The sequence below is a fragment of the Halichoerus grypus genome, chromosome 12, assembly GCF_964656455.1.
Source record: "Halichoerus grypus chromosome 12, mHalGry1.hap1.1, whole genome shotgun sequence".
In the NCBI taxonomy this organism is placed as follows: domain Eukaryota; kingdom Metazoa; phylum Chordata; class Mammalia; order Carnivora; family Phocidae; genus Halichoerus; species Halichoerus grypus.
This window is the reverse complement of record NC_135723.1, coordinates 64,353,210-64,379,540: the sequence shown is the minus strand read 5'-3', so window position 1 is coordinate 64,379,540 and position 26,331 is coordinate 64,353,210. Positions and strand designations below refer to the sequence as shown.

The following is a 26,331-nucleotide window of genomic DNA, read 5'->3' as shown; positions in this document are numbered from 1 at the left end:
TTTTTTTTTGAATTTTTCTTTTTTTTTTTTTTAAAGATTTTATTTATTTGACAGAGAGAGATAGTGAGAGCAGGAACACAAGCAGGGAGAGTGGGAGAGGGAGAAGCAGGCTTCCCACGGAGCAGGGAGCCCGATGCGGGGCTCGATCCCAGGACTCTGGGACCATGACCTGAGCCGAAGGCAGACGCTTAACGACTGAGCCACCCAGGCGCCCCTTGAATTTTTCTTTTTCCCTTTTTCAACCAACATCTTATCAATCCCTTTTTTAAAAAACATTTTTATTTTTCATTTTTAGAGTCATATTCTATCCCTTCATAGTAGTTACCCGTATTTTTGGCATATATATATATAAGTTGTTCTCTCTTTAAAATTTTGAGACAGTTTCTTCTAACAGATCAAATATACTCTAAATCTCTAGTGTATGGTTTTTTTCTACTCCCCTGCCTGATCACATTCTCTCCCTTTGTTTTTTAAATCCTCTTCTTTCTTTTTTCAAACAACTTATCAATTCCTTTTATAAAATTTTTTATAATTTCCATCTTTACAGTCATATTCCATCCCTTCATCATATCAACCCTTATTTTTGTACATATATAAGTTTTTCTTTCTTTAAAATTTTGGGAGGCACTTTCTTTTAACAGACCAAAATACACCCAAAATCTAGTGTGTGGCACTGATCTATAAACCAGCCTGATCATATTTGATCACATTCTGTTTTTGTTTTGTTTTGTTCTGTTTTTGTTTATTTTTATCTTTATCTTTTTCTTTTTCTTTTTCTTTTCTCTCTCTTTCCCTTTCTTTTCCCACTGCTTCAGATCTTTTCTGATTTGTTTAGAGTATATTTTCTGGGGACATTGTTACCCTGCTAGCATTTTGTTCTCTCATTAATCTATTCTCCTCTGCACAAAATGACAAGACGGAAAAAATCACCTCAACAAAAAGAACAAGAGGTAGCACCAACTGCCAGGGACCTACTCAATATGGACATTAGTACAATGTCAGATCTAGAGTTCAGAATCACCACTTTAAAGATACTAGCTGGGCTTGAAAAAAGCATGGAAGTTATTAGAGAAACCCTTTCTGGAGAAGTAAAAGAACTAAAATCTAACCAAGTAGAAATCAAAAAGGCTATTAACGAGGTGCAATCAAATATGGGGGCACTAACTGCTAGGATAAATGAGGCAGAAGAAAGAATCAGTGAGATAGAAGAGCAAATGATGGAAAATAAAGAAGCTGAGAAAAAGAGAGATAAACAACTACTGGATCACGAGGACAGAATTCGAGAGATAAGCGATACCATAAGACGAAACAACATTAGAATAATTGGGATCCCAGAAGAAGAAGAAAGAGAGAGAGGGGCAGAAGGTATACTGGAGCAAATTACAGCAGAGAACTTCCCTAATTTGGGGAAGGAAACAGGCATCAAAATCCAGGAGGCACAGAGAACCCCTCTCAAAATCAATAAAAATAGGTCAACACCCCGACATCTAATAGTAAAACTTACGAGTCTCAGAGACAAAGAGAAAATCCTGAAAGCAGCTCGGGAGAAGAGATCTGTAACCTACAATGGTAGAAACATTAGATTGGCAACAGACCTATCCACAGAGACCTGGCAGGCCAGAAAGGACTGGCAGGACATATTCAGAGCACTAAATGAGAAAAATATGCAGCCAAGAATACTATATCCAGCTAGGCTGTCATTGAAAATTGAAGGAGAGATAAAAAGCTTCCAGGACAAACAAAAACTAAAGGAATTTGCAAACACGAAACCAGCCCTACAAGAAATCTTGAAACGGGTCCTCTAAGCAAAGAGAGAGCCTAAAAGCAACAAAGACCAGAAAGGAACACAGACAATATACAGTAACAGTCACCTTACAGGCAATACAATGGCACTAAATTCCTATCTTTCAATAGTTACCCTGAATGTAAATGGGCTAAATGCCCCAATCAAAAGACACAGGCTATCAGATTGGATTAAAAAACAAGACCCATCGATATGCTGTCTGCAAGAGACTCATTTTAGAACCAAAGACACCCCCAGATTTAAAGTGAGGGGGTGGAAAACCATTTACCATGCTGATGGACACCAAAAGAGAGCTGGGGTGGCAATCCTTATATCAGACAAATTAGATTTTAAACCAAGGACTGTAATAAGAGATGAGGAAGGACACTATATCCTACTTAAAGGGTCTATCCAACAAGAAGATCTAACAATTGTAAATATCTATGCCCCTAACATGGGAGCAGCCAATTATATAAGGCAATTAATAACAAAGGCAAAGAAACACATCGACAACAATACAATAATAGTGGGGGTCTTTAACACCCCCCTCACTGAAATGGACAGATCGTCTAAGCAAAAGATCAACAAGGAAATAAAGACTTTAAATGACACACTGGACCAAATGGACTTCACAGACATATTCAGAACTTCCATCCCAAAGCAACGGAATACACATTCTTCTCTAGTGCCCATGGAACATTCTCCAGAATCGATCACATCCTAGGTCATAAATCAGGTCTCAACCGGTACCAAAAGATTGGGATCATTCCCTGCCTATTTTCAGACCACAATGCTTTGAAACTAGAACTCAATCACAAGAGGAAAGTCGGAAAGAACTCAAATACATGGAGGCTAAAGAGCAACCTACTGAAGAATGAATGGGTCAACCAGGAAATTAAAGAAGAATTAAAAAAATTCATGGAAACCAATGAAAATGAAAACACAACTATTCAAAATCTTTGGGATGCAGCAAAGGCAGTCCTAAGAGGAAAGTACATAGCAATATAAGCCTTTCTCAAGAAACAAGAAAGGTCTCAAGTACACAAACTAACCCTACACCTAAAGGAGCTGGAGAAAGAACAGCAAATAAAGCCTAAACCCAGCAGGAGAAGAGAAATAATAAAGATCAGAGCAGAAATCAATAAAATAGAAACTAAAAGCAGAAATCAATGATCAACGAAACTAGGAGCTGGTTCTTTGAAAGAATTAACAAGATTGATAAACCCCTGGCCAGACTTATCAAAAAGAAAAGAGAAATGACCCAAATCAACAAAATCATGAATGAAAGAGGAGAGATCACAACCAACACCAAAGAAATACAAACAATTATAAGAACATATTATGAGCAACTCTATGCCAGCAAATTCGATAACCTGGAAGAAATGGAGGCATTCCTAGAGATGTATCAACTACCAAAACTGAACCAGGAAGAAATGGAAAACCTGAACAGACCTATAACCACTAAGGAAATTGAAGCAGTCATCAAAAATCTCCCAACAAACAAAAGCCCAGGGCCAGATGGCTTCCCAGGGGAATTCTACCAAACATTTCAAGAAGAATTAATACCTATTCTTCTGAAACTGTTCCAAAAAATAGAAATGGAAGGAAAACTTCCAAACTCATTTTATGAGGCCACCATGACCTTGATCCCAAAACCAGACAAAGACCCCATCAAAAAGGAGAATTACAGACCAATATCCCTGATGAACACGGATGCAAAAATTCTCACCAAAATACTAGCCAATAGGATCCAACAGTACATTAAAAGGATTATTCACCACGACCAAGTGGGATTTATCCCTGGGCTGCAAGGTTGGTTCAACATCCGCAAATCAATCAACGTGATACAATACATTAACAAAAGAAAGAACAAGAATCATATGATCCTCTCAATAGATGCAGAAAAAGCATTTGACAAAGTACAGCATCCTTTCTTGATCAAAACTCTTCAGAGTATAGGCATAGAGGGTACATACCTCAATATCATAAAAGCCATCTATGAAAAACCTACAGCGAGTATCATTCTCAATGGAGAAAAACTGAGAGCTTTCCCCCTAAGGTCAGGAACGCGGCAGGGATGTCCACTATCACCACTGCTATTCAACATAGTATTGGAAGTCCTAGCCACAGCAATCAGACAACAAAAAGAAATCAAAGGCATCCAAATCGGCAAAGAAGTCAAACTCTCACTCTTTGCAGATGATATGATACTTTATGTGGAAAATCCCAAAGACTCCACCCCAAAACTGCTAGAACTCATACAGGAATTCAGTAAAGTGGCAGGATATAAAATCAATGCACAGAAGTCAGTGGCATTCCTATACACCAACAACAAGTCAGAAGAAAGAGAAATTAAGGAGTCGATCCCATTTACAATTGCACCCAAAACCATAAGATACCTAGGAATAAATCTAACCAAAGAGGCAAAGGATCTGTACTCAGAAAACTATAAAATACTCATGAAAGAAATTGAGGAAGACACAAAAAAATGGAAAAACGTTCCATGCTCATGGATTGGAAGAACAAATATCGTGAAGATGTCAATCCTACCTAGAGCAATCTACACATTCAATGCAATCCCCATCAAAATACCATCCACTTTCTTCAAAGAAATGGAACAAATAATCCTCAAATTTGTATGGAACCAGAAAAGACCCCGCATAGCCAGAGGAATGTTGAAAAAGAAAAGCAAAGCTGGCGGCATCACAATTCCAGACTTCCAGCTCTACTACAAAGCTGTCATCATCAAGACAGTATAGTACTGGCACAAAAACAGACACATAGATCAATGGAACAGAATAGAGAGCCCAGAAATGGACCCTCAACTATATGGTCAACTAATCTTTGACAAAGCAGGAAAGAATGTCCAATGGAAAAAAGACAGTCTCTTCAACAAATGGTGTTGGGAAAATTGGACAGCCACATGCAGAAGAATGAAACTGGACCATTTCCTTACACCACACACAAAAATAGACTCCAAATGGTTGAAAGACCTCAATGTGAGACAGGAGTCCATCAAAATCCTAAAGGAGAACACAGGCAGCAACCTCTTTGACCTCAGCCGCAGCAACTTCTTCCTAGAAACATCACCAAAGGCAAGGGAAGCAAGGGCAAAAATGAACTATTGGGACTTCATCAAGATAAAAAGCTTTTGCAAAGCAAAGGAAACAGTCAACAAAACCAAAAGACAACTGACAGAATGGGAGAAGATATTTGCAAATGACATATCAGATAAAGGGCTAGTATCCAAAATCTATAAACAACTCATCAAACTCAACACCAAAAGAACAAAGAATCCAATCAAGAAATGGGCAGAAGACATGAACAGACATTTTTCCAAAGAAGACATCCAAATGGCCAACAGACACATGAAAAAGTGCTCAATATCACTCGGCATCAGGGAAATCCAAATCAAAACCTCAATGAGACACCACCTCACACCAATCAGAATGGCTAAAATTAACAAGTCAGGAAATGACAGATGTTGGCGGGGATGCAGAGAAAGGGGAACCCTCCTACACTGTTGGTGGGAATGCAAGCTGGTGCAGCCACTCTGGAAAACAGTATGGAGGTTCCTCAAAAAGTTGAAAATAGAGCTACCGTATGATCCAGCAATTGCACTACTGGGTATTTACCCCAAAGATACAAAAGTAGGGATCTGAAAGGGTACGTGCACCCCGATGTTTATAGCAGCAATGTCCACAATAGCCAAACTGTGGAAAGAGCCAAGATGTCCATCAACAGATGAATGGATAAAGAAGATGTGGTATATATATATACAATGGAATATTATGCAGCCATCAAAAGGAATGAGATCTTGCCATTTGCAACGACATGGATGGAACTGGAGGGTATTATGCTGAGCGAAATAAGTCAAACAGAGAAAGACATGTATCATATGACCTCACTGATATGAGGAATTCTTAATCTCAGGAAACAAACTGAGGGTTGCTGGAGTGGGGGGTGGGGTGGGAGGGAAGGGGTGACTGGGTTATGGACACTGGGGAGGGTGTGTGCTCTGGTAAGCGCTGTGAATTGTGCAAGACTGTTGAATCTCAGATCTGTACCTCTGAAACAAATAATGCAATATATGTTAAGAAAGAAAAAAAAAAAGAAGAAGAATGTAGCAGGAGGGGAAGAATGAAGGGGGGGAAATCAGAGGGGTAGACGAACCATGAGAGATGATGGACTCTGAAAAACAAACTGAGGGTTCTAGAGGGGAGGGGGTTGGGAGGATGGGTTAGCCTGGTGATGGGTTGAGGGGGGCACGTTCTGCATGGAATACTGGGTGTTATGCACAAACAATGAATCACGGAACACTATATCTAAAACTAATGATGTAATGTATGGGGATTAACATAACAATAAAAAAAATTTAAAAAAAAAATGTGCATAAAGGCAGACTCCAAACCACATGCCAAGTGCCCAAGCTTTCATAGGCATCGCACCTCTGTAGAATTAGCTTGGTTTTCCCTGATGTGAAGATCTGATTGGTGACCAAAAGGGCCATAAAAAAGCAAACCCAAATAAAGACTACAATCCAATTTCCTCCTTTCTTTCAGTGTATGAGCATCTACTCCCTGGAGCATATAAAAACATCCCTGACATGTTACTTGAATCAAGGACTGAGTTAAGAAGTCAAAGATTCACAGTCACTCATTAGATTTACATCTATACTCTTTTTTCTTATAAAAAAGATTAAAAGCAATCTCTATTTATCAGGAGGCCCAGTGAAATGCTGAAAATACCTATAGGCACATACTAAATGCTACTCTCAGAATTAGAATTGTTGGAATTACCATCAATAGGAGTCAAGAAAAATTCTATCTTCCTGCTAGAGTCAACTTCAAGGCTAGAATAAGTATACATACAGAATTAAATCATTAGTTTAGTTCTTACTACCAGAAGTAAACTTGCCTCAAAAGATGGCAGTAAGCTATAACCTGGGTCCCACATATGGACCCCCTAGTGACCTTGAGTATTTCTCCAGGCCTCACTTAGGTCACTTGTAAAATGGTACCAATAATGCCTCCTCGCAATAATACATGACCCTCTCTACCTACAATTCTGATACTAGCGTATACAACCAAAATCCCTTTCATGGTTAGACAATTTAGCTAAATGACTGTATTTTTGCACCTAGCAAGTATTAATAACCCAACTAAGATGGGTATTCTTATGTGTACACCCAGGTCCTGAGTTTCTTGAAGCTTGTGAGAACTTAGAGACTAAATTAGAGGATTACCTGAAAATACAAAATTCAGCCTTTCTCTAGTTCTTTCTTCTAGGCCCTGAAGCATCAGGAAGCTGTGTGCAGGCCACCCACCCCATTAGAAATCACTTCTGTTGCATCACACGTTGGTTTTAAGATATTCTGATATAAGCAACATCCCTAAGCATACCTTTTTTTTTTTTTGTATTTACTATAAAAATGATGGTGATGTCATTTTTCACTGCTGTAAACACTGTCCTCTATATTAATCTATCAGAGATGTTTTTCTATCCTTCAAGAATTAAAAATAGTTCTGTTTCAATTCAGCAATTTTTACAAATGTGATAACCTGGTTTGCCTTTTCCCAACTTTTATCTACATGTGTTTCATGTATTTTATAAATGGCCTTAAATCCTTTTTTGGCAAGAGGCAGGATATAAATATATAAATATAGTCAAGCTTCTTTCTCCACCAATCAAAATATATCTTCTTTATGGCTGAGCTCCACATGACCTCCTCAGAAGCCCTTTTACCTCTTAGAATGAGCAGCCCCTTCCTGTGTTCCCACAGCTTGCAGCTTTTACTACATTTATAGTGCTCAGTACTGTGGCCTGGCTGAATGAATGAATGGTGAACAAATGGATGGATGGATTGGTGGATTGATGATGCATCAGTAGATCACTGAACAAAAAGACTCCTCAACAAGTTTATCCCCTGGAACAAATGTGAACAATTACCTAGATTATCACCCAATAAAATATAATTTTTACCAGGGGTGCCTGGGTGGCTCAGTGGTTAAGCGCCTGCCTTCGGCTCAAGTTATGATCCCAGGGTCCTGGAATCGAGCCCCGCATCAGGCTCCCTGCTCGGCGGGAAGCCTGCTTCTCCCTCTCCCACTCCCCCTGCTTGTGTTCCCTCTCTCACTGTGTCTCTCTCTGTCAAATAAATAAATAAAATCTTTAAAAAAAAAAAAAAAAAATATATATATATATATATATATATAATTTTTACCTAAAAACACTGATGTAAAGCTTTTATCACAGAGCCTGGCATTCATTACACACACCCCCATAAGTGGCAGATAATGAGTATTATCATTACTAGCAGTAGTAAAATTCCAGTATGATCCTAGGCTGTGTCACTCTGAGAGGTGCATTGGGTGTTCAGTGTACACAAACCTCTGATGGGTCTCTTCCTTGAAAATGAGAAAGAGAGGAAGAGAATGTTGCAGTGCAAAAGGCAGAGGTATGTCATGTAAATGAATCCTAGTCAAAGGAATATTTAACAGCAAATTGGTGTCCAACCAGCCAAAAGTCTAATTAGTCTAAGATTTCAGGATCTAGAAAGTATCCTAATGTTTACTTTTTTTCCTTTCTGTCTTTTATTGTGTGGGTATGTTTCTTTTTACCCCCGAGGAACATAAAATCTTACCTTAATCCCAAAGTCATCATGGCCCAAAATAAGATAAAACATTCAAAAGAGTGGTTCAGAGACTCTATATACAGCCTAATTTAAGCCATTTCCACATTATTCCACTGGGTTTAGGTCAATCAAAAAAGGTCTCATTTGGTAGAATTATGATTTTCAAGTTTCCTAAGACTTGCCATTCCTTTTGTAATCTGTCTTATGACCACAAGTGGATAAAAAAAAATCTGCATTCAATACAACAGCCATTGCTCATATGAGAAGTTTCTGAGCTGACTCAGCACATCCACGGTACGGGCTTCAAAGCATTAATCAAACCTACTTATCTTCAATGTCAGACCCCAAATGCCACTTCCTCTGTGATGACTCTCCTGCTTAGATGGAATGCTGTGTCCACCACGACCAAAAGCGTGATGATTTCAACCACAGTGAACTAGCTAACTCTGTGCCAGGGGTACAAGCACACATTGGCAACCCAGGAAGCACATATCTCAGTGGAAATGTCTTTAATCAGGCATGTCTAAACAATTCTTCTTTGTTCTTTTAATTATTTCATAGTTACTTTAAAAGTACATGCGTATGTGCGTGTGTGTGTGTATGTACACATGTAGCAGGCAGGTACACATTATTAGATGAAGAGTTGGCAGAAAAATCCCTCAAAGAAGAGAAAACTGCCTTCATTTAACAAGATATCTTTATCTGACCACTTGGTTGTAGAAAGACAGACTCAGGCTATCGCTGTGATAAGCTGGGAATGAAAAACATCCATCAACAGGGTGTTCTGGAATTGACAAGAGCAAACTATGATGGAAAGGAAAGAGGAATCAAAAAAATAAAAAATAAAAAGGGGGTGTGAACAATAACTGATAGGAGGCTGGGTCCCAAATAAAAGATAAACAGTGATACTCTCCTAAAGGCAAAATAGTTAAAACCTTTGAAGAACAAAGGGAGTTTAAGGTTCCATTTCATGTTGTTCGCTGTCCTTCTCTTTAATCACCCTCCTCATGGACTGCAAGCCTTCAGTAAAATCTACTACATGAGCCTTGATTCAACACCACCATAGAATGTGAAAAGACTGGAGAGCGAGTGTCCCTGGAAGTACAAGATGATGTTAAAGGAGGAGGAGAAGGACGAGGAGAAGGAGAAGAAGAAAAAGAAGAAGGAGAAGGAGGGAGGAAGGGAAAGGGGAAGAAGAAGGAGAAGCAGCAGAGGCGAAGGAGGAGAAGTTATTATCTGAGAAGGAGGAGGAGAAGGAAGAAAATAAAGAGAGAAACAGCAGGAGCAGAAACACAAAGCCAGTGGTGACTAGGAAATGTGTTAACGTCCTCAAGGATCCCTGGAGATTTGAGTGGGGTTGCTGGGGGATTCTAGTGGGAGATGTTCTATTGTATTCATATGCTGGGCCAAAGTATTTTTATTTGAATCTTAGTCTGACCTCTACTAACTCAGGAGTTTGAAGATCACGTGTAAGAAGCTGGCGTACGGATTATAAACAAGTGCCAAAGGATCTCTTGCTCTAGAGACTCTCCATCGCAGACTGTCTCTTTTCAGTTAGCAATGTGTGTGCCACTCTCCGCATCCCCAGGGAGGCTGAGCAGCAGCAGGTTAAAGCACAGGCTTAGGAATCACAGGGACTCATGTTCAGGCATCAACTCCGTAACTCACTAGCTGTGGCACCTTCTAGGAATCTACTCCCCTCTCCTGCAATACTACTAACCAGAGCACCTACATTACACAGCAGAATGACATATTTAGCACCTATACAGCACAGCTTCCTAAGAAACTTTAATGAGAAAAAGCATATAAAGTGCTTTGCATGGTGCCTAGGACATAGTAAATGCTCAACAAGAAATGACTAATCCTCCCTTTTTTGTTGGCTATTTTTCATCGTTCCTTTCCAAACCTCTTGCTTTTGGTGTTATCCTCCGGCCTGTTTTTGCCTCTAAAAGTAACGCTGGTCTATGTTCCTCCATATGTTAACTTCATATGCCTTTAAAATACTAGTCATTTCTACTGATCATCATATGTCCAATGAAAGATAGTTTCTTCAATACTGTTCTCTCAATCAGGAGCTATTATCCCAGGTTGTCTGGTGAACCAGGTTTACAGATACAGGGGAAGACAAGAGAGAAGTAACCCCTGTAGATGGGGTGCCTGGGTGGCTCAGTCAGTTAAGCATCTGCTTTCAGCTCAGGTCATGATCTCAGGGTGCTGGGATCGAGCCCCGCATCGGGCTCCCTGCTTCTCCCTTTCCCTCTGCCTGCCCCTCTGCCTGCCCCTCCCCCTGCTTGTGCTCTCTCTCTCTCTCTCTCTCTCTGTGCCAAATAAATACATAAAATCTTAAAAAAAAAAAAAAAAGAAACCCCTGTAGAGATCTCAGAAAAGAGATAAACTCCTATAATCAGAAGAAGCAGTTATTCCTAATAAGCCATGAACTAGGACAACCTGAGAACCCCAACATAACAATGTGAATGAAGACTCTCAGCAGAAACTCCCAAGAATTACATTGTTCTTTGACCTGAAAACAGTCACTCACCCAAACATTTGGGGCAGCACTGTCCTGGGGGAGTGTGGCTAAGGTGCTGAGGACAGGAGAGAATGGGACAGACTTCTCTCACGCACTGTGTCCTGCCTCCCTGAAGAAAAGAGAGAGAGAGAGAAAAAAAAGCACATTTAGAAAAGTAAGTGCATATATATCGTATAATCAAGATGTCTGGAACAAACCTAGGGCCTTCCCTGTATTAGGTCCCTGGGGTGACTACTCACATCTGTGTAATTTCTCCCAACTCTCCATTTATCTTCCCTGTAGGCCACACGAACTACATCCTCAAAAAGACTGTCCCTGAAGAGATTATTACAGCATCATCTCTCCCCACCCAACACCACTTTTATTTATCTTTTTCCTTCTCAGGACTAGCCAACCATCTCAGTTTGCCTGAGATTAGAAGCTTTCAGTACTAAACCTGGGAAAGTCTTGGGCAAACCAGGACAAGTTGGCCTCTCTTTCCAACCCCCAAGCAAGCAATCACCTCTGGATTTTACTGAGAATTCCTCCTCTTTCAGACCCCCATCTTTCTGTAGGTTCTGCAGACATCTTCCTCCAAGAATACTTCCCTTCTTGCCACTGCTTAAAGGTGTTGCTAGCATGACTCAATGAGGCTCGGATTTAAAGAAGTAGCCAGACTGCTGAAAATGGATATGCTGAAAGCCAATATTCAGAAGAACCATTTCACTGAATTCACTCAGCTAACCAAACCTGTTTCTATCATAAGTAGATGGCAAATTATGATTGATATTGGAAGGAATGGCAAAGGCTCAGCTGCCTATGGGAGAAGTTCTAGAGCCTTCAAATTTTTCCCTGCCCCTCATTCTCTGCCCTCTCCTCTTTTCTGACACCCTTTCTTTCCTTCTTTACCTCAGCACGCCCCCACCTCCTCTGGCCGTCAATCTCTCTCCCCTCCCCACAACTCGAAGATGCAGCATGCCTACTCCCCCTCCTCAACGCCTCACCAGAGGCATCTGTTTTTCCAGCCTCAGCAACTTGTAATTGAATCTTCAGAAAGCTGGGGCAGGGGAAAAAAAAAAGTGCTTTCCAGTCAATTTACATCCAACACCCTTGTAAGGCTCATGTGAGAACTATCCTGTGCAAAATGAATTTCTACCAAATTTATGAATAATTAATTTTTTTTTTAGAAAAATCAGTAGATTTGGTAAACAGATCACTAGGCAAATGCAATTTCAGTGGATTGGCTTCTCTGGGATTTGAGCTAGAAAGCAAACTAGTAGACCCTCAGGTACCCACTGTCTGAAACCGGTAATTTATATCTCAAGAGGCCTCAGGAAATGAGGAACTCACGCCTCAAAGAAGGGAAAGATTCCCTGAGGCCTTTCCTCACACCTTCTCCAGCACTTTCTGCAATAACACCAGACGTTAGCCGTCTGGGTCATATTCATGCCCATCCCCACGCACGGCCGCCGTCCATTGTTCCTGCTCTCCCTTCCTCGTCTTGCCAGTTTTGTTATTACTGTTTATTTTTTGGTACGAGTGAATGAAAAGGGTAGGGCACATTATGTCTTTTTAAATATTTATTATTTTTAAGCCACTTTCACATTGGATTCTTCCCCAAACCAATAGAGAACATGCAAAAACACCACAAAAAGCTCTTCTGTTGTTTTTACGTTATTTCCAGATCAGCAAGAATCACTAAAAATCTCCTAAGAATCCCTGGCTGTTTTCTGTGAGGTTCCTTACTCCATTCTGCATAATCCTAAAGTCGGGCCTTTCACCAGACTTCAGAGGCACATAACCTGAGTCTAGGTCAGACTCTGAGGTCTGCCCTAGCTTATACATAAAACACAAAAGCTAAATCTAGAGGGAGGACATAATGCTTCCCTTAATTTTTATTTGAAAAAATTCATCTGCAAGCAGCTTCCTAAAATCTTGAAGCCTCAGGCCACATGAGGCTGCCTGTGTGTTGGCTTCTGGTAGGTGCACAGAGAACATATTCTTTTCATCGATATTCTCTGTTCTTGTTGGAGCAGCATCTATTTTTCAAGCATATTTTAAAATTAAAACTTTTTAAAAATATTGCATAATTGCATAGGAGTTAACTTGTCCAATGCTTCAGAAAGCTGGCAAAAGATTATGTGGTCTCCGGTAATTTTCCTTACACTAAGGTCAAAGAGTGGATTTTGCATACATAATACAACTGCAGTTTGTCTTTCCCAAGAGCCCGGTAAAGTAACTTGAACTCCAATCTGGGTTTGCTAGTTTAGTCAAGTTTTATTTTGTTTGGGTTGCAGTATTGTGGCACAGCCCAAGTCCCGAGGCTGCATTCCAATTAATACCTCCAAAGAAAGTGCCAGCCCTTTTCGGCTTACAACGTGCTTCTGTGATTTCAACTCAGCAGGGAATCTGGTTAAACGATGAGATGTGGCTGAGTTGTAAACTAGGAAAGTTAAAATAGTAGAAGTGAACATTTCTGTTTCTAAAAATGTACTAACTCCTACTGTAACTGCACTAACTCGGGCTCTATCAGATTATCCCAATCTTTCTAACCGGCTTCCCTGCCTCAGCTCTCTTGCACTAACCCATCCTGGACACTGCAATATGTCCAGGACTCCTTTCCAACATCCGTCCATCATTTCATTAAGGATCAAATATATGTTTAAGGTCTACATATGCTGAGGAGACAGCAGTGAATATAACATACAAAAATCACATGCTTTTTTGAGCCTACGTTACCACTGAGTGTGTCCCCATGCTAAGGTGGAGGATGACTTACCACTGCATTCGGGATAAAATTCAGGCTCAGTGTCCATTGTAGAAGCAATTGTGGGCTCACTAAAATCGGTTTCTTCTTCTCCTGACATAGACCAACACTACATTTCTCAGACTCTCTCTTTCGGTTAGGTCGTATGACTAGGTTCTGACCAAGAAGAGGTGGACAGAAATAAAAAACATGCTTCCAGGCTTGACCCATAAAAATGCCTCATCTCAGTGCTCCACACTCTCACTTTCTGTCTCTACTAGATGAACGGAGGGGATATCAATAACTGTACAAGATGGGAAGAGCCTGCTTCCACTTCCCTGAGTCACCATGTGGAAGTCTATCCACTAAACACTTGCAATGAACTATTAAATGAGCAAGAAATAAATTTCATTGCATTAAAATACTCAGATGCATTAGATCTTTATTACCATAGTTAGTCCGCTTTGTCAAGATACCCCATAATCTTCTCTCCCATCTCCTTTCCTCACTATACCAACCCGGAGAAGGGGCGTCCAGTGTATCTTCTCTATTATCCCCAGGCACATCTGTGGCCTGCCATCTTCTTTCCCTCTCTCCCCCTGTCATTGACCCCTATAAAAATCCTGCTTTGTTCAAGGTCTATTTCAAGCCCTTTCTCACCTGTGAAGCCTTCTAGACCCCCTTCATTTCCCAGTGACCCACTCATCTTTCCATATCTTTTTCATTCTCACCTGTATTCCTGTATTTTTGACACATACATAGAAGTTTAACGCTGCAAGATGACACTGGTTTTGCCTCCAAGCTAATATCCTTCAGGAGAGTGACAGACTGGACAAAACATCTCAGTAAAAATTTCTTGAATGAAAGAAGAGCCACCACACAGGATGAGCTCTGGAATCTCAATGAATTTCTCAAACCACTTTGAACTACAGGATGCTGATGAGACGGTATAGTTTCAGGGCTGTCTGCACCTGCTTACCTTGTATTTCCTTAGGTTTTGTACATGTTAGGTACTAACTAAATGTTTCTTGGTGCTGGTATACCAAAAAGCAACACTTAACGTCACCTTATAAGCTGGCAGGATTCCTAGGACCCCATGTGTTTTGTTAAATGTTTGAAAATTTCTACATGGTCAAAATACACAAGGATTAATGACTATATTCTCATGTGGTCAACAAGGAAAGGAATGCTAGGAACTTCCATAAGTACTGGCGAGTTATGATTTCCACCATTTCTCCTTAGTTTGTTCTTTAGAGGTGGTCGTTTGTTCTAACTGCATATCCTAGTGCTTCTCCGAAAGCAGCTGTTTTTAAAAGAAAGACATGAAACTTGTCCCAAGTCTATTTACCGCCCCCTTATTTTTTTGTTTTAGCTGAGTCAGTCAAGAACACAATCGTTTTGAGTCAAAGTTTACCCCAGAGCAGCAGTCTTGCTGCATAATAAAAATCTATCTTCCTGAATATAGTAATGAGTGCAAGATGATAAAACCACAGCCATGTGCATACAGGCTTCTTCCCCCACCCCTGAAGACCACCGAGAACTGAGGGCTGGAAACCACACTATAACATGTGACATAGCACTCATCCCTTGACCAGGATGCAGAGCTGGCTCCCCAACAGGAGGCATTTCTAACCAGTTAGAACCAATCAGCTACACTCAGCCACATTCTAGAAGGATTTTTTTTTCCCCCAATGTTCATTCAATTGTTTGAAGGGAATGGAATTCTCCATTAATTCTAGATGAAGGTGAGAATAGGGGAGAGAAAACCTGGCAGGGCTAGTGTAGGGGAGAAATATATCTTGAGTGCAAAGAGTTTATACGTGCACCATAATTCTTATATTCATAATAGCCAGTGGTGCAAAGCTGACTTGTGAATAGAGTAACCACTCTGAATTGAAATTGGTCAAAAAACATCACAAGAGAGAAAGGATGTCCTTAGCCATGCCTCTCTTTGACCTGCAAATTTATTTTGGTAGTTTCAGAGCATGACAGTTACTTCCAGGGGTAAAGGTCTTGATCTTGGCCAGTGCAGAACAGAAAATCAAAGCAAAGATGGCCAGTAGGTGAGCTGTCTGATGGAGGGAACAGGAGTAGAGTGGACAATGGGAGACAGGAGAGCCCAAATTGTAGTGGGTGATGAGCCTACTTTAGAGAGAGAAAGCTATTTATAGATATGCATACACATACATGGACACATGTGTACACATATGTACACACACGATATTGACATATATGTACATAGCACTGTGGTATAATAATATAATGGGTGTGTTTGTGAGAGTTACCCACTAGACCAGGGTCTTTCAAGTTTGGCATTAATAACATTTGGGGTCAGAGAAGTCTGTTTTAGAGGGCCATCCTGTACATTGTAAAATATTTAACAGCATCCCTGGCCTCCATCCACTAGATGCCAGTAGCACCCTTTGTCCCCTGTTGTAACAAACGGAAATGTCTCCAGACATTGCCTAATGTCCCTAGAGGACAAAATCACTCCTTATTAAAGACCACTGTCCTAAACCAATGTTTTCTCAAGCCACAGCCCAGGAACCTGCACTTTCAATAACCTTCCCAGACAAATTGGATGCTACTGTCCAAGGCACTGCATTTTGCAAAATGCCTCACTGACATAAGCTTCCAGCAACTGGGTTTTGAGGCTTATTTATCTTGTTAGTTCCTCCAGCAACTAGCACACGTCACAGCTTATCACACGTGCTCAAGACATGCATTCTGAATGATGGAGCACATTTCTCATGTGGGGGAGTTCTCTCTGAGCCATGAGCCAGGCCCTACTTCAGGTTGCTGGTGGCTAGAAGCCACTTTACTCAGGCCTGTGAGGGAAGAGAACAGCAGGAGCAGAGGCAGGGGTGGACTTGTGATTGAGGTTGATGGGGTAGAATTCACCAAGGGGTCTGGGCTGAGACCATGGCAGGCTTTACCATCACAATCCTTTTACTCTAAGAATCTGAACATTATGCTACCCATGGGCTTACATTTCCAAGTGATAAAATACAACTCAACTTTGATTCTCTATACACAGAGTCAGGAACACATCAGCAAAGTTTGACCACAATACCTATTCTGTCCCATAAAAATCTTGAGCCATCACCCCTGAGAAGTGCCCCCTGGACTGACAAAAACAAAACCCTTTTGTCCTTCATACCTATTCAAAGAATCATGACCTCTGTGTCGAGAATCAAGCCTAAAACAAATTCCTTTTACGTTTCCCATCAATTAATGTCTCTAAGCCCAATTGTATTGTTGTTCATAGTATTGCTTTGGTTTCCTGTTGCTGCCATAATAAATTATCACTCAGTGGCTTAAAACAATACACACTTAATATCTTACAGTTCTGGAAGTCAGAAGTCTGAAGTCAGTCTGGGCTTCAATCAACATGTCAGCAGGGCTGGGTTCTCTCTGGAGACTCTAGGACAGAATCTGTTTCCTTGCCCTTTTCCAGCTTCCAGAGGCTGCCAGCCCTCCTTGGCTCTCGGCCTCCTTACTTCATCGTCAAAGGCATTAACACACCATCTTCAAAATCTCTCCCTGACTTGGACCCGCCCACCTCTGTTTATAAGGCCTCTTGTGAGAGGGCCCATCCAGATAATCCAGGATAATCTCATATCAAAATCCTTACGTTAACCACACCCGCAAAGTCCGTTTTGCCATGTGAGGCCAGTTGCAGGTTTGGGGGATTAGAACATGGATATCTTAGGGGCCAGGGGATCCACTATTCTGCCTACTGCAATTATTGTTTAAGAAATGTGCAGTCCCAGACATAATATTTTAGGCCTTAGGTGACCTTGAAACACTAAAATAACCCACTCTATCAGTCATTCCCTCATTGAAAAAGCTAGTTTTTCCCTTTTTTTTTTTTTTTTATCAGAAAGAAAGAGATAACTAAGAATCTCAGTTTAAATCCTGGTCATGTGGTTGCTGAACTGAGCAAGTTCATGCCCACTTTTTGTTTGTTTTTCCTGCGCTCTTCTCTAGTTATTTCACTGTACCTTTCAGAAGGTGATCTCCAACCAGACAATCTGAATTTCACATCTCATGCACTCTCTCTTTTATTGTCATAGGCCATTCATATGCCCTAGTGGACAGCTCAACGTCTTGGGTGTTCCTAAAGTAGGAAAGCTGTTGCGTTGGCCAACAGACCTCTTCAGCGGCAGCACGCCGGCCACGCTGGTGAGCACTACTCCCCTAAACTCAAGCTCCCACCAAGCCGTATGACTTGGCCAGTCACCCTCTGGCCTGCGCTGGCGAGCCCTGGAGGGACTTCGGTGTCCTCTGGTGGCCAGACAGACGACTCCCGCCGAGTTTTACGGCATCCCTCATACTCAAAGACACTTACAGAAGAATGCCTGTCCTGGCACCCCGCCCCGGGTTTGCACGGCACTGCAGCGAGGCCTCAGCCCACTGGCAGGATGACGGGCCAGGTCCCAGCGGCTATGGACACAGTGCTGGGCTTCGAGCGCACCAAGACGCAGAGCCAGAGGTCAGAATTTTGTAAAAGAAATATCAGATTCTTAAATAAACAGGTGATGCATATATGTTTACTATTGTTCCACTAATGCCATTTTAAAAAGGAGGTTTCTGTATTGTGTTTGCCTAAGCCTCCTATTTAAAGGTAAAACTCGTCTATATTCCTCCTTGAGTCCTTGCTTTTAGCACTGTCTTGTCACTCACCTGAAGGGCAGGTTGTTGTTTCTGTTTTTGCTTTTTCGTGTTTTGCTTTGGAAAAGAAAATTTCGAAATTCTTCTTCCTCCCCAAGCCCCGCTTTGGCACTCAGGCTGACACACCAACTGCTGATAAGATTGGGATATGGTTTGAGGCAAATTTCAACTGGTTCTGGGTTTCCGCAAATATTTCATGGCATTCTTTGTCTATTTTAGAAGCAGGAAGATAAGACCACCCTATGGGACCACGCGCAGAAGAGACCTCCAGACAAATGCCCTGGGAACTGGGGGTGGGGGAAAAAGCCCCAAGAGTCAGAATAGATTCTCCAGCCCTGGTTTGTTTGGTGTCTGCGAGCAGGTGCTGAGGGATGGCTGGAAACCTAAGTGATCCGCCCTGAGGAATGTGATACCCCTTTCCAGGGTTCACTGGGCGGAGAGGCAGGGTCTTACCGATAAGGCCCTGAGAATCTGGCCCTGCTATGCTGGAGAGCATGGGTGTCCCCCCTCTCTCAAACAATCGATACATAAGCAAAGAAATCCACAAGATAACAGCCTCCTAATATTTCAGATTCCCAGAGACCTCACAGACCACCCTGGTTAGGATGCCTCTCAAAATGCCACCCCCCCAAAAAAAAGTAAAAGAAAAAAATGAGCCCTTTTCCTTTTCTTGCCATTTTTTATCAAAGTTCAACCTTTCATCAACATGTAAGTAGTCAAAGCTGTTACAAGCCTACTGCTGACACATCAAACGTTTTATCTACAGTCTGGCCCACTTCCAGGGAGATGAAAAGAACAATCATTCAGAACTCACACCTCCCATGAGTTATGAGCCATTCCTGAAAGGAAGGAAATAACACCACAGTGGAGGAGAAAGGGTATTTTTCATAGTCCTCAGGTTGTCTCCACCACAGCAAAGCTGGAGATGCACTGAGGAAGAGGCCCCATGAAGGCCTTTGATGGGGGGCAAGGCTCTACAAATACTGATCCCCAAAGACAGAACCCCAAGCATCACTGATGAACTGTTTCTCTGAAACCTTTCAGTTGACTTTTAAGTTTGGCTACCAAAAATAATTGATGTACACTACCTGCTTTGCCCATTGTTTTATTTTGTTTCCATGGTGTTCCATTTGCATTTATCACTTGCCCCAAATTAGGCTGAGATTCACTGGGGGCAGAAGCCATGTGAATATTTCCTTTATCCTCCACAAGGGCCTCAGTCCTCCTAGCCCCACAGCAAGGCCGCAGTAACATCAGAAGTGCTTGGTTTTCACTTGAAACCTACTTGCTGGGTTGTCAGCCAGAGCTGAAAGTCAGTCACATGTGTCTGTGTTCCAGTGAGGTTTCCTGAGGCACAAAATTATCTGCTGTTTTCAAATGAATTAGTCCTAAGTAAGATGTATCTGGATCCCCGCAATGTATTGACAAAATTATACTTTACAAGTCCTCGGAATATTTCCTAAATCTGGTATGCTTGAACACACTACTGGAAAATAAGATTATATTTTCACTTCATTTTAACTTCTGAATAGCAGTTGGCTAGTCACGGCATTTTGGCTTTTGTTTGCCCATTCAACAAACACTTGAATTTCTACATGTTAGACATGGTGGTCTTTAAATGAAAAATTTCAAAATCTTCATTCAATATAAATTACCCTTACACAGTTCTCTATTTTGTATCAAGTGACAATTTCCTAAAATTTTAACAAAATCTTAAATGTTGTAAGTAAAATATGAAGGAGTCCTATAAACACCCTGACCTCATTCAAGGGACCCTGTGCAGGGAGACTAGAGATTTCTGGCACCGTTCATTCAAACTAGTGGTGCCCCTGGGTATTGGTCTTGTCAACCAATTCAAAGTTTGTGTTCGGAGACAAACAGGCTGCAATCCAATCTTGGCAAGCTCTTGGGATGATCATAATCTAGGCCAAAGATGATCAAAGGAAAAGAAGTGTACAGGCTGTTGGAAACAGCTGCAGAGGGGGTGGGGGGTCCCAGTTTGAGCCAAAGCTAGCATTCAGACATGTCTGGGCAAGTCCAGTGAAAGGGAGAGGTTCACCTGCGTAGCTTCTCATGAGAAAAAAATCCATCCCCAGGGAGGAAGAGATGCAGCACAACACAACCACCAGTCCCTGAGCCTAATTACAGAAGGAAGGCTTTAGTGCAAATAGGACTTGGCATCTGTCACTCGAGTCACCCCAAGTTGTGTCATGGATGCCCATTTGGGTCCTAGAGGAGAAAGATGATGAAAGGAAAGCCTCAAAGAACAGCGTCATTGAAACCTCTGTGACATATTCAAGTACAGGCCCCTTCTGATTTGGGATTCCTGTGATTGAGTAAAACCACCCAAAACAGAAAGTGATGTTGGTTCCTCCCAATTCCCCTCCATACTGCTTTATCATCAGAGGCTTCCAGGACGTTAGCAGTGATACACAATAAAAGAGCGTGGAAGTTGAAAGTAGTAGCCATGCTAGGTGGCAAAGCAAGGTGCCCATGAAATGGCAGCGGTGCCAAACAGAGGAAACAATGGCAGACAGACACAGTAGGAGATGGACTCTTACCCAGTCCAGGAAAATGATATTTCCTCTATCATGAACCCTGACCGGCTAGGAGGACTGGCCATCAGTATCCAACACTAGACAGTATAAAATAGCCACCTAATAGACAAGGCATGGGTATATTGTATTCTCTGACAAACGAATTCATATACTGGTCAAGTAGAAAGAAAAAGTGCTTGGCCTCTTACAGAAACAATGAGTTATATTTAATCAAGCTTCTCCTGGAATAATATCTGGCCAGGTTCAGAATCACTGTCTGGTGATCTTGGCCAGAACATGTGATCAAGAGGCCAGAAGGGGGAAGGTACCTCAGTGAGGCAGCAGCTGGATGAAACGCTTGCCTGGTCATGTACAGCTCTGTAACTATGACAATACTCTTAGCAACCACAGACCTTTTTTTCCCAAGAACGATGGAGACCCAGGACTGGACAGGTCAAATCCTTAACCTTATTGAAAGGAATGGAAAAAAGTTCTACCAGAGCAACACAATTAGTACCTTATTTCAGAAAATGATACAGATAGGACTGGGTTGAGGACTGGGTTTTTTAGGCCTAATAGCTAGGACAGAAGTTCAAGTGCTTGTCAGAACTTCCCTCAGTGCTTCAATGGAAACCAAGGATAGTCTCCTTGGAACTCCTAAGAAGCTAAAAGAAGAAGAGTGGAAGGTCACCTTTAATTGGAAATCAAAGGAAAGCCAACCCACTCAAATAGCTGTCAGGACTTTAGTGGTGAGTGGACCAAACACGAGCCACTCAGAACCTGCCCCAAACTCTCTCCAAAGACCAGTGTTGAAGGGAAAATTTGGGGGTGGGTGGGGGAGAGAAATGTCTAGGACTCAGGGAGGCAGTAGTTCAGAACTATCCACCATTTTATTATACCAGGCCAACTGGAAGGTGATGGCAATGTCTTGAAAACAGGCAGATTAAGTGAAAGCCTGCATACTGAAGGCGGACCCCTTTTTTGACCAAGAAATCCAGAAAAATCATATTTTAAATTGATAGATATTACTTATAAAAAGCCTCATCCATCAGGACTACAGTTTGGTTACCAAGTTCATAGAACTGATATAAACAAGTAGCTCAAAGTATATGACCACCTCATTATCAGAACATTGCTAGTTCTGATTGGTTGAATATATTTGTGATCAGAACAATGTCTGGCATATTCACAAGTGTGTAGACTATAGATATTGCCCTTGCAGTGAAGTATTTTTCTTTAGTTTTAGTCAGAACATAAAATTTTGATTTGTACTAAGTAGCTATCTGATAAGGTCTGTTCAGGGACTCTGGGGATGAGACTCCAAAACCAAATGTCTCCATCTCCCTCCAAAAATTGCTAAGGTGGAAAATACACTTAACATTTATGTTACATACATATTTTATTAAAATGCACTGTGTGAACATTCATGCACCGTATTTTGTATTTTTGTTCTAGGAAAGTGTTTCCAGTGGTCTAGGACAGAGCATATGATCTCCTGAGCCTTTTAACTGATCTGGCCTGAGATGGCCTTTAGGCTCAATTCTTGTTCCCTCTTTTGCAAACCCTCTCAAGCAGACTCTAACTTTGCAATCACAAGTGGCCCACTTCCCTAGGATCTGTGGTTCCTGGAAAACGGTTGCTGTCATTACGACAGTAATAAAACTTGCCATGGTGGGGAACTTGAGCAACCACAAGAAGATAAGGATTCAAAATCCATAGTTCTCAAAGGCTCTAATGGGTTTGACTTTAAAAAGCAGAAGAGCTCTCAAAACTTGGAAATAAAAGGAGCAGTGTGAGCACCAAAACCGTTCATAGCAAAAATTGTAAATTACTCTATTCTCAAACATTCCCAATTCCAAAGGGTACACAGGAATGGAGGAAGAGACTCTCAGTTATACACATATCCCAGTGTTGTGGGCAAAAGACTGCAGATCTTTGTAAAGAGGCCATTTCTTTCATCTAATATTTATACATAAGGTATTTGCATTGAAATATGCTCAAAACTCCAAATATGATCTATGAGAGTTACAGAAATAACAATATCCACGAATGTGGAAATGATACTAAACTCCAGATACTGGGTGATGAATCAAGAATCAAGGGAAAATGACTTTTTTAAATGTTTATGAAATCCTAGTCCATGAAGACATGAGAAGATCTGTGCCTTAAACTCAGTACAAACCAGGAAAGTTTCCAGATTCTAAATCAAGAAGGAAAACTGGGAAACCACATGACTCAAAGGAACAAACCCCTGGCGTTAAGGGCTCCTTCAGACTCCAGTTTATTACTTTGTACCGAAGTTACTTAACTTCTCTAAATTTCAATTTCTTCATCTGTAAATTAGGAAAACAACAGTACCTCTGTGTCACCGAGGTCATGCAAAGAATAAGACGATGGAAGAAAAGCTTTTAGCCCAGGGCCTGGCGCATAGTAAGCACTCATTAAATGTTTGCTCTTACAGATATTTAAAGTCAAATTAATTTTGAATCCCAGCCAGCTCCATAAATTAATAAATGAGTGGACCTTGGGCAATTTATTTAATCTGAGTCTTGGTTCTTTTATTACCAGACAATGCCATTTTTCCCACAAAGCTACTGTGAAAATTTTATGAGTGAATGTGCTTCAAGTGCCCAGCATAGCACTTGAGCTATAAAAGGCCCTGATAAAAATGAACCTTCAGCCCCCTCACCTCCACGCTGCTCTCTTTAGGATCAGCCATTCAAAGTATGTTTCAGTGGCCAAGAGAACAGGGCTGTGAAAGGTACAGGGCTGTGGTGACTTTTCCTCCGAGTTAGTTGGAGAACATTTGTGTGTTCCTTGGCACAAGGAACACATGGAGTAGTCTCTGTGGTCTACAGTAGTATATACATCGCCCATGTATTTGCATAAAGTTTCAAAGCACTTTCTTGATATATGCAGTATGACAGCTGCTGTCACAATATATTTATGTAAGTTCTACACAGATTTTATAAAATAAACTTGCAGATGTTTGTTTTCCTAAGGAGGGGTATGTTTGGGGGTTGATGGGGATAATCATAATCATGAAATGATTATCCCCATTTCTCACTATAGAAAGTAACACATGCAGGCCCCCTCCCCTGCTCGAGGGCCACAAATGGGCTGGTGGGCCCTAAGAATAAGGGAGGCAACCCCACAGATCCAGGAAGTCACTCTATAACCATTTTTTTAATGCTTGTTCTGTAAAAACCAGCACTGATGGGCACCATAGCCACAATCCGTCTAAGGTCTAGTAGGAAGAATGAAATAGATGGCTGTGACTTGTAGCACCCAGAATCCCTCAGGCAAACTTGTCATAGCCCCAGCTGGCCGTCCATCTTTCCATATGAAGGAGTCAGTCAGATGTGAAAGGCAATGACAATTCCTTACCAACAAATGCCAACGTTTACCTCAGTCTTCTTTCAGAGCACCAGAAGAACTGTCTGGATTGGCCAAATCGTTCCCTCAAAAATAGCAAGGTAATTTATACTCAGTTATCTCCTACAGCATTTCCTAGACAAGTACTTTGTGGAATCCTGTTTTATAAGAAGTCACTAGGGTTTCCATTACATGACTCCTACAAAGAAATGAGTAAGGTTGTGTAAAACAAAGTTAAATTGCTTTCTTTATTGCAAGACTTTTCTTATCCTTTAATGCATATGGATATCCAACAGGGAGATTATCGGTATGGTGTTTCTCAAACTTACTTGACCATAGAACCCTTTTGTCGGGGCATATGGTACAATATAATGAGGAACACAATTTGGAAAACGCTAGTCAACTTCAATTTACTACTGTACACTTGTCCTAAGTTTCTACAATGATAGGGTCTTTCCTCTTTGGGGGAAATTTCTCGGCAACAATTTTTGTTTAAACAAGTCCTCATATTGAGCAATCAATATTCCTTCATTGAGCAAGCAATTCTATTCCCCAAAGCCTTCCCTTCCCATAAATGCTACATTAAATGATATGCTCCTCAAATTCAATTTAAGATTATATTTTTAGAGATTCCTAAAACCACTTAACAATGGTTTGTTTGAAGGATACTGTCAATACAGGTTATCTCAGGATTCCTGTTCATTTTTTTTCAGGATTATCTTGATTTTTTTTTTTTTTTTCAGAACCTTTACACATTTTACTATAGAAGAAAAGAATTCTTGACTTCAACATTCCATAAACCAGGTCACCCTACCAATATGTGGCATTTCTGAAATATTTATAAATACCATAATATGAAAACTCTACCTCCCACATCCTCTGAAAATATAGCTGGCTACAAATTCCCCAGGCAGACGATGTGGGATATGTGGTTTCCATGGCTTTAAAAGGGGTATTTGTAGGATATGCTAAGGAATATTTCAGCCATGTCTTTCTCCAGGGTTTTTTTGTTTTTGTTTTTGTTTTTTGCCTAGCAAACTTACCCCTCAATATCTGCCTCTGGGTGGCCCTAAAAAAGTGACACATTGTAAACAAATAGAACCCTGATAGATTCCTCAGTAGGTGGTAATGGAAGAAACAAACATTTAGAGGAAAGGCTTGTTTACCCCTGCAGCTCCCTTTGGGTAAGACCTCATGGGACCACAAGTGAGGCCGTGACAGTCCTGGCTAGGTGAGGTCAAGGAGCTGTGTAAACTGAGTAAAACAAGGCAGGAGCTTTGTGGATCTGGCAAGAACACCAGGTTGGAAGCAGTCAGAAAAATCAGTGCCCTTCCCAGTGTTTTAAAGAGGCAGGGATCAAAATAGCAGGAATTTCAATCTCTAGCCCCTTATTTCCCTCATATTGAAATTTAAAAAATATCAACAAAACATTATTTTTTTTAAAATGTGAGAGGTTTGGGGGCACCTGGGTGGCTCAGTCCCTTAAGCATCCAACTCTTGACTTCAGCTCAGGTCATGATCTCAGGGTTGTGAGATCAAGCCCCAAGTAGGGCTCCACGATGAGCATGGAGCCCGCTTAAAATTCTCTCTCTCCTTCTCCCATTGCCCCTCCCCCCCCCGGCTCACACATACGTGTGTGTGTGCACGCTCTCTCTCAAAATAAATAGATTAATTAATTAATTAATTAATTGTGACAGGTTTGAAGCAGCTTCTCCATTATTTTCATTTTTATCTATGACCTTCAATTTTGTCTCAACATAAATGTAAAATTTTATATCCACAGTCAAGGGCTGTGTCCTCAGTGCCTACCATGATGTCTTTTTCTAATAAATAATTACAGCTTTTTTTGATAGACCGCAATACCATTGGGTAATCTACCTTCCCCACCCAAAGTCCTAGCAAGCAGTTTTCATGATCTTTCCATAATTAACATTTTATTGCCCACTTAATATTCCACTATGTTGAGAATATTCTTTATGACGAATTCATAAACACTTCTCCAAATTCTAATTCTCTCTAGCTTAGAAAGGTCTCATACAGAATTACTCAGACTAGTCACCACAGCCCCAGCTG

At 41.1% G+C, this 26,331-nt stretch overlaps 1 protein-coding gene across 3 annotated transcripts in view; it reads right to left on the bottom strand.

The window, feature by feature from the left end:
- BMPER (BMP binding endothelial regulator) overlaps positions 1-26,331 on the bottom strand; it is a 239,995-nt gene that overhangs the window by 101,969 nt on the left and 111,695 nt on the right. For all 3 annotated transcript variants that reach the window (XM_078059447.1, XM_078059448.1, XM_078059449.1), the window contains exon 7: positions 10,957-11,056. In XM_078059447.1, coding sequence (XP_077915573.1) covers positions 10,957-11,056 — 100 coding nt within the window. The remainder of the gene's footprint in view (positions 1-10,956; positions 11,057-26,331) is intronic.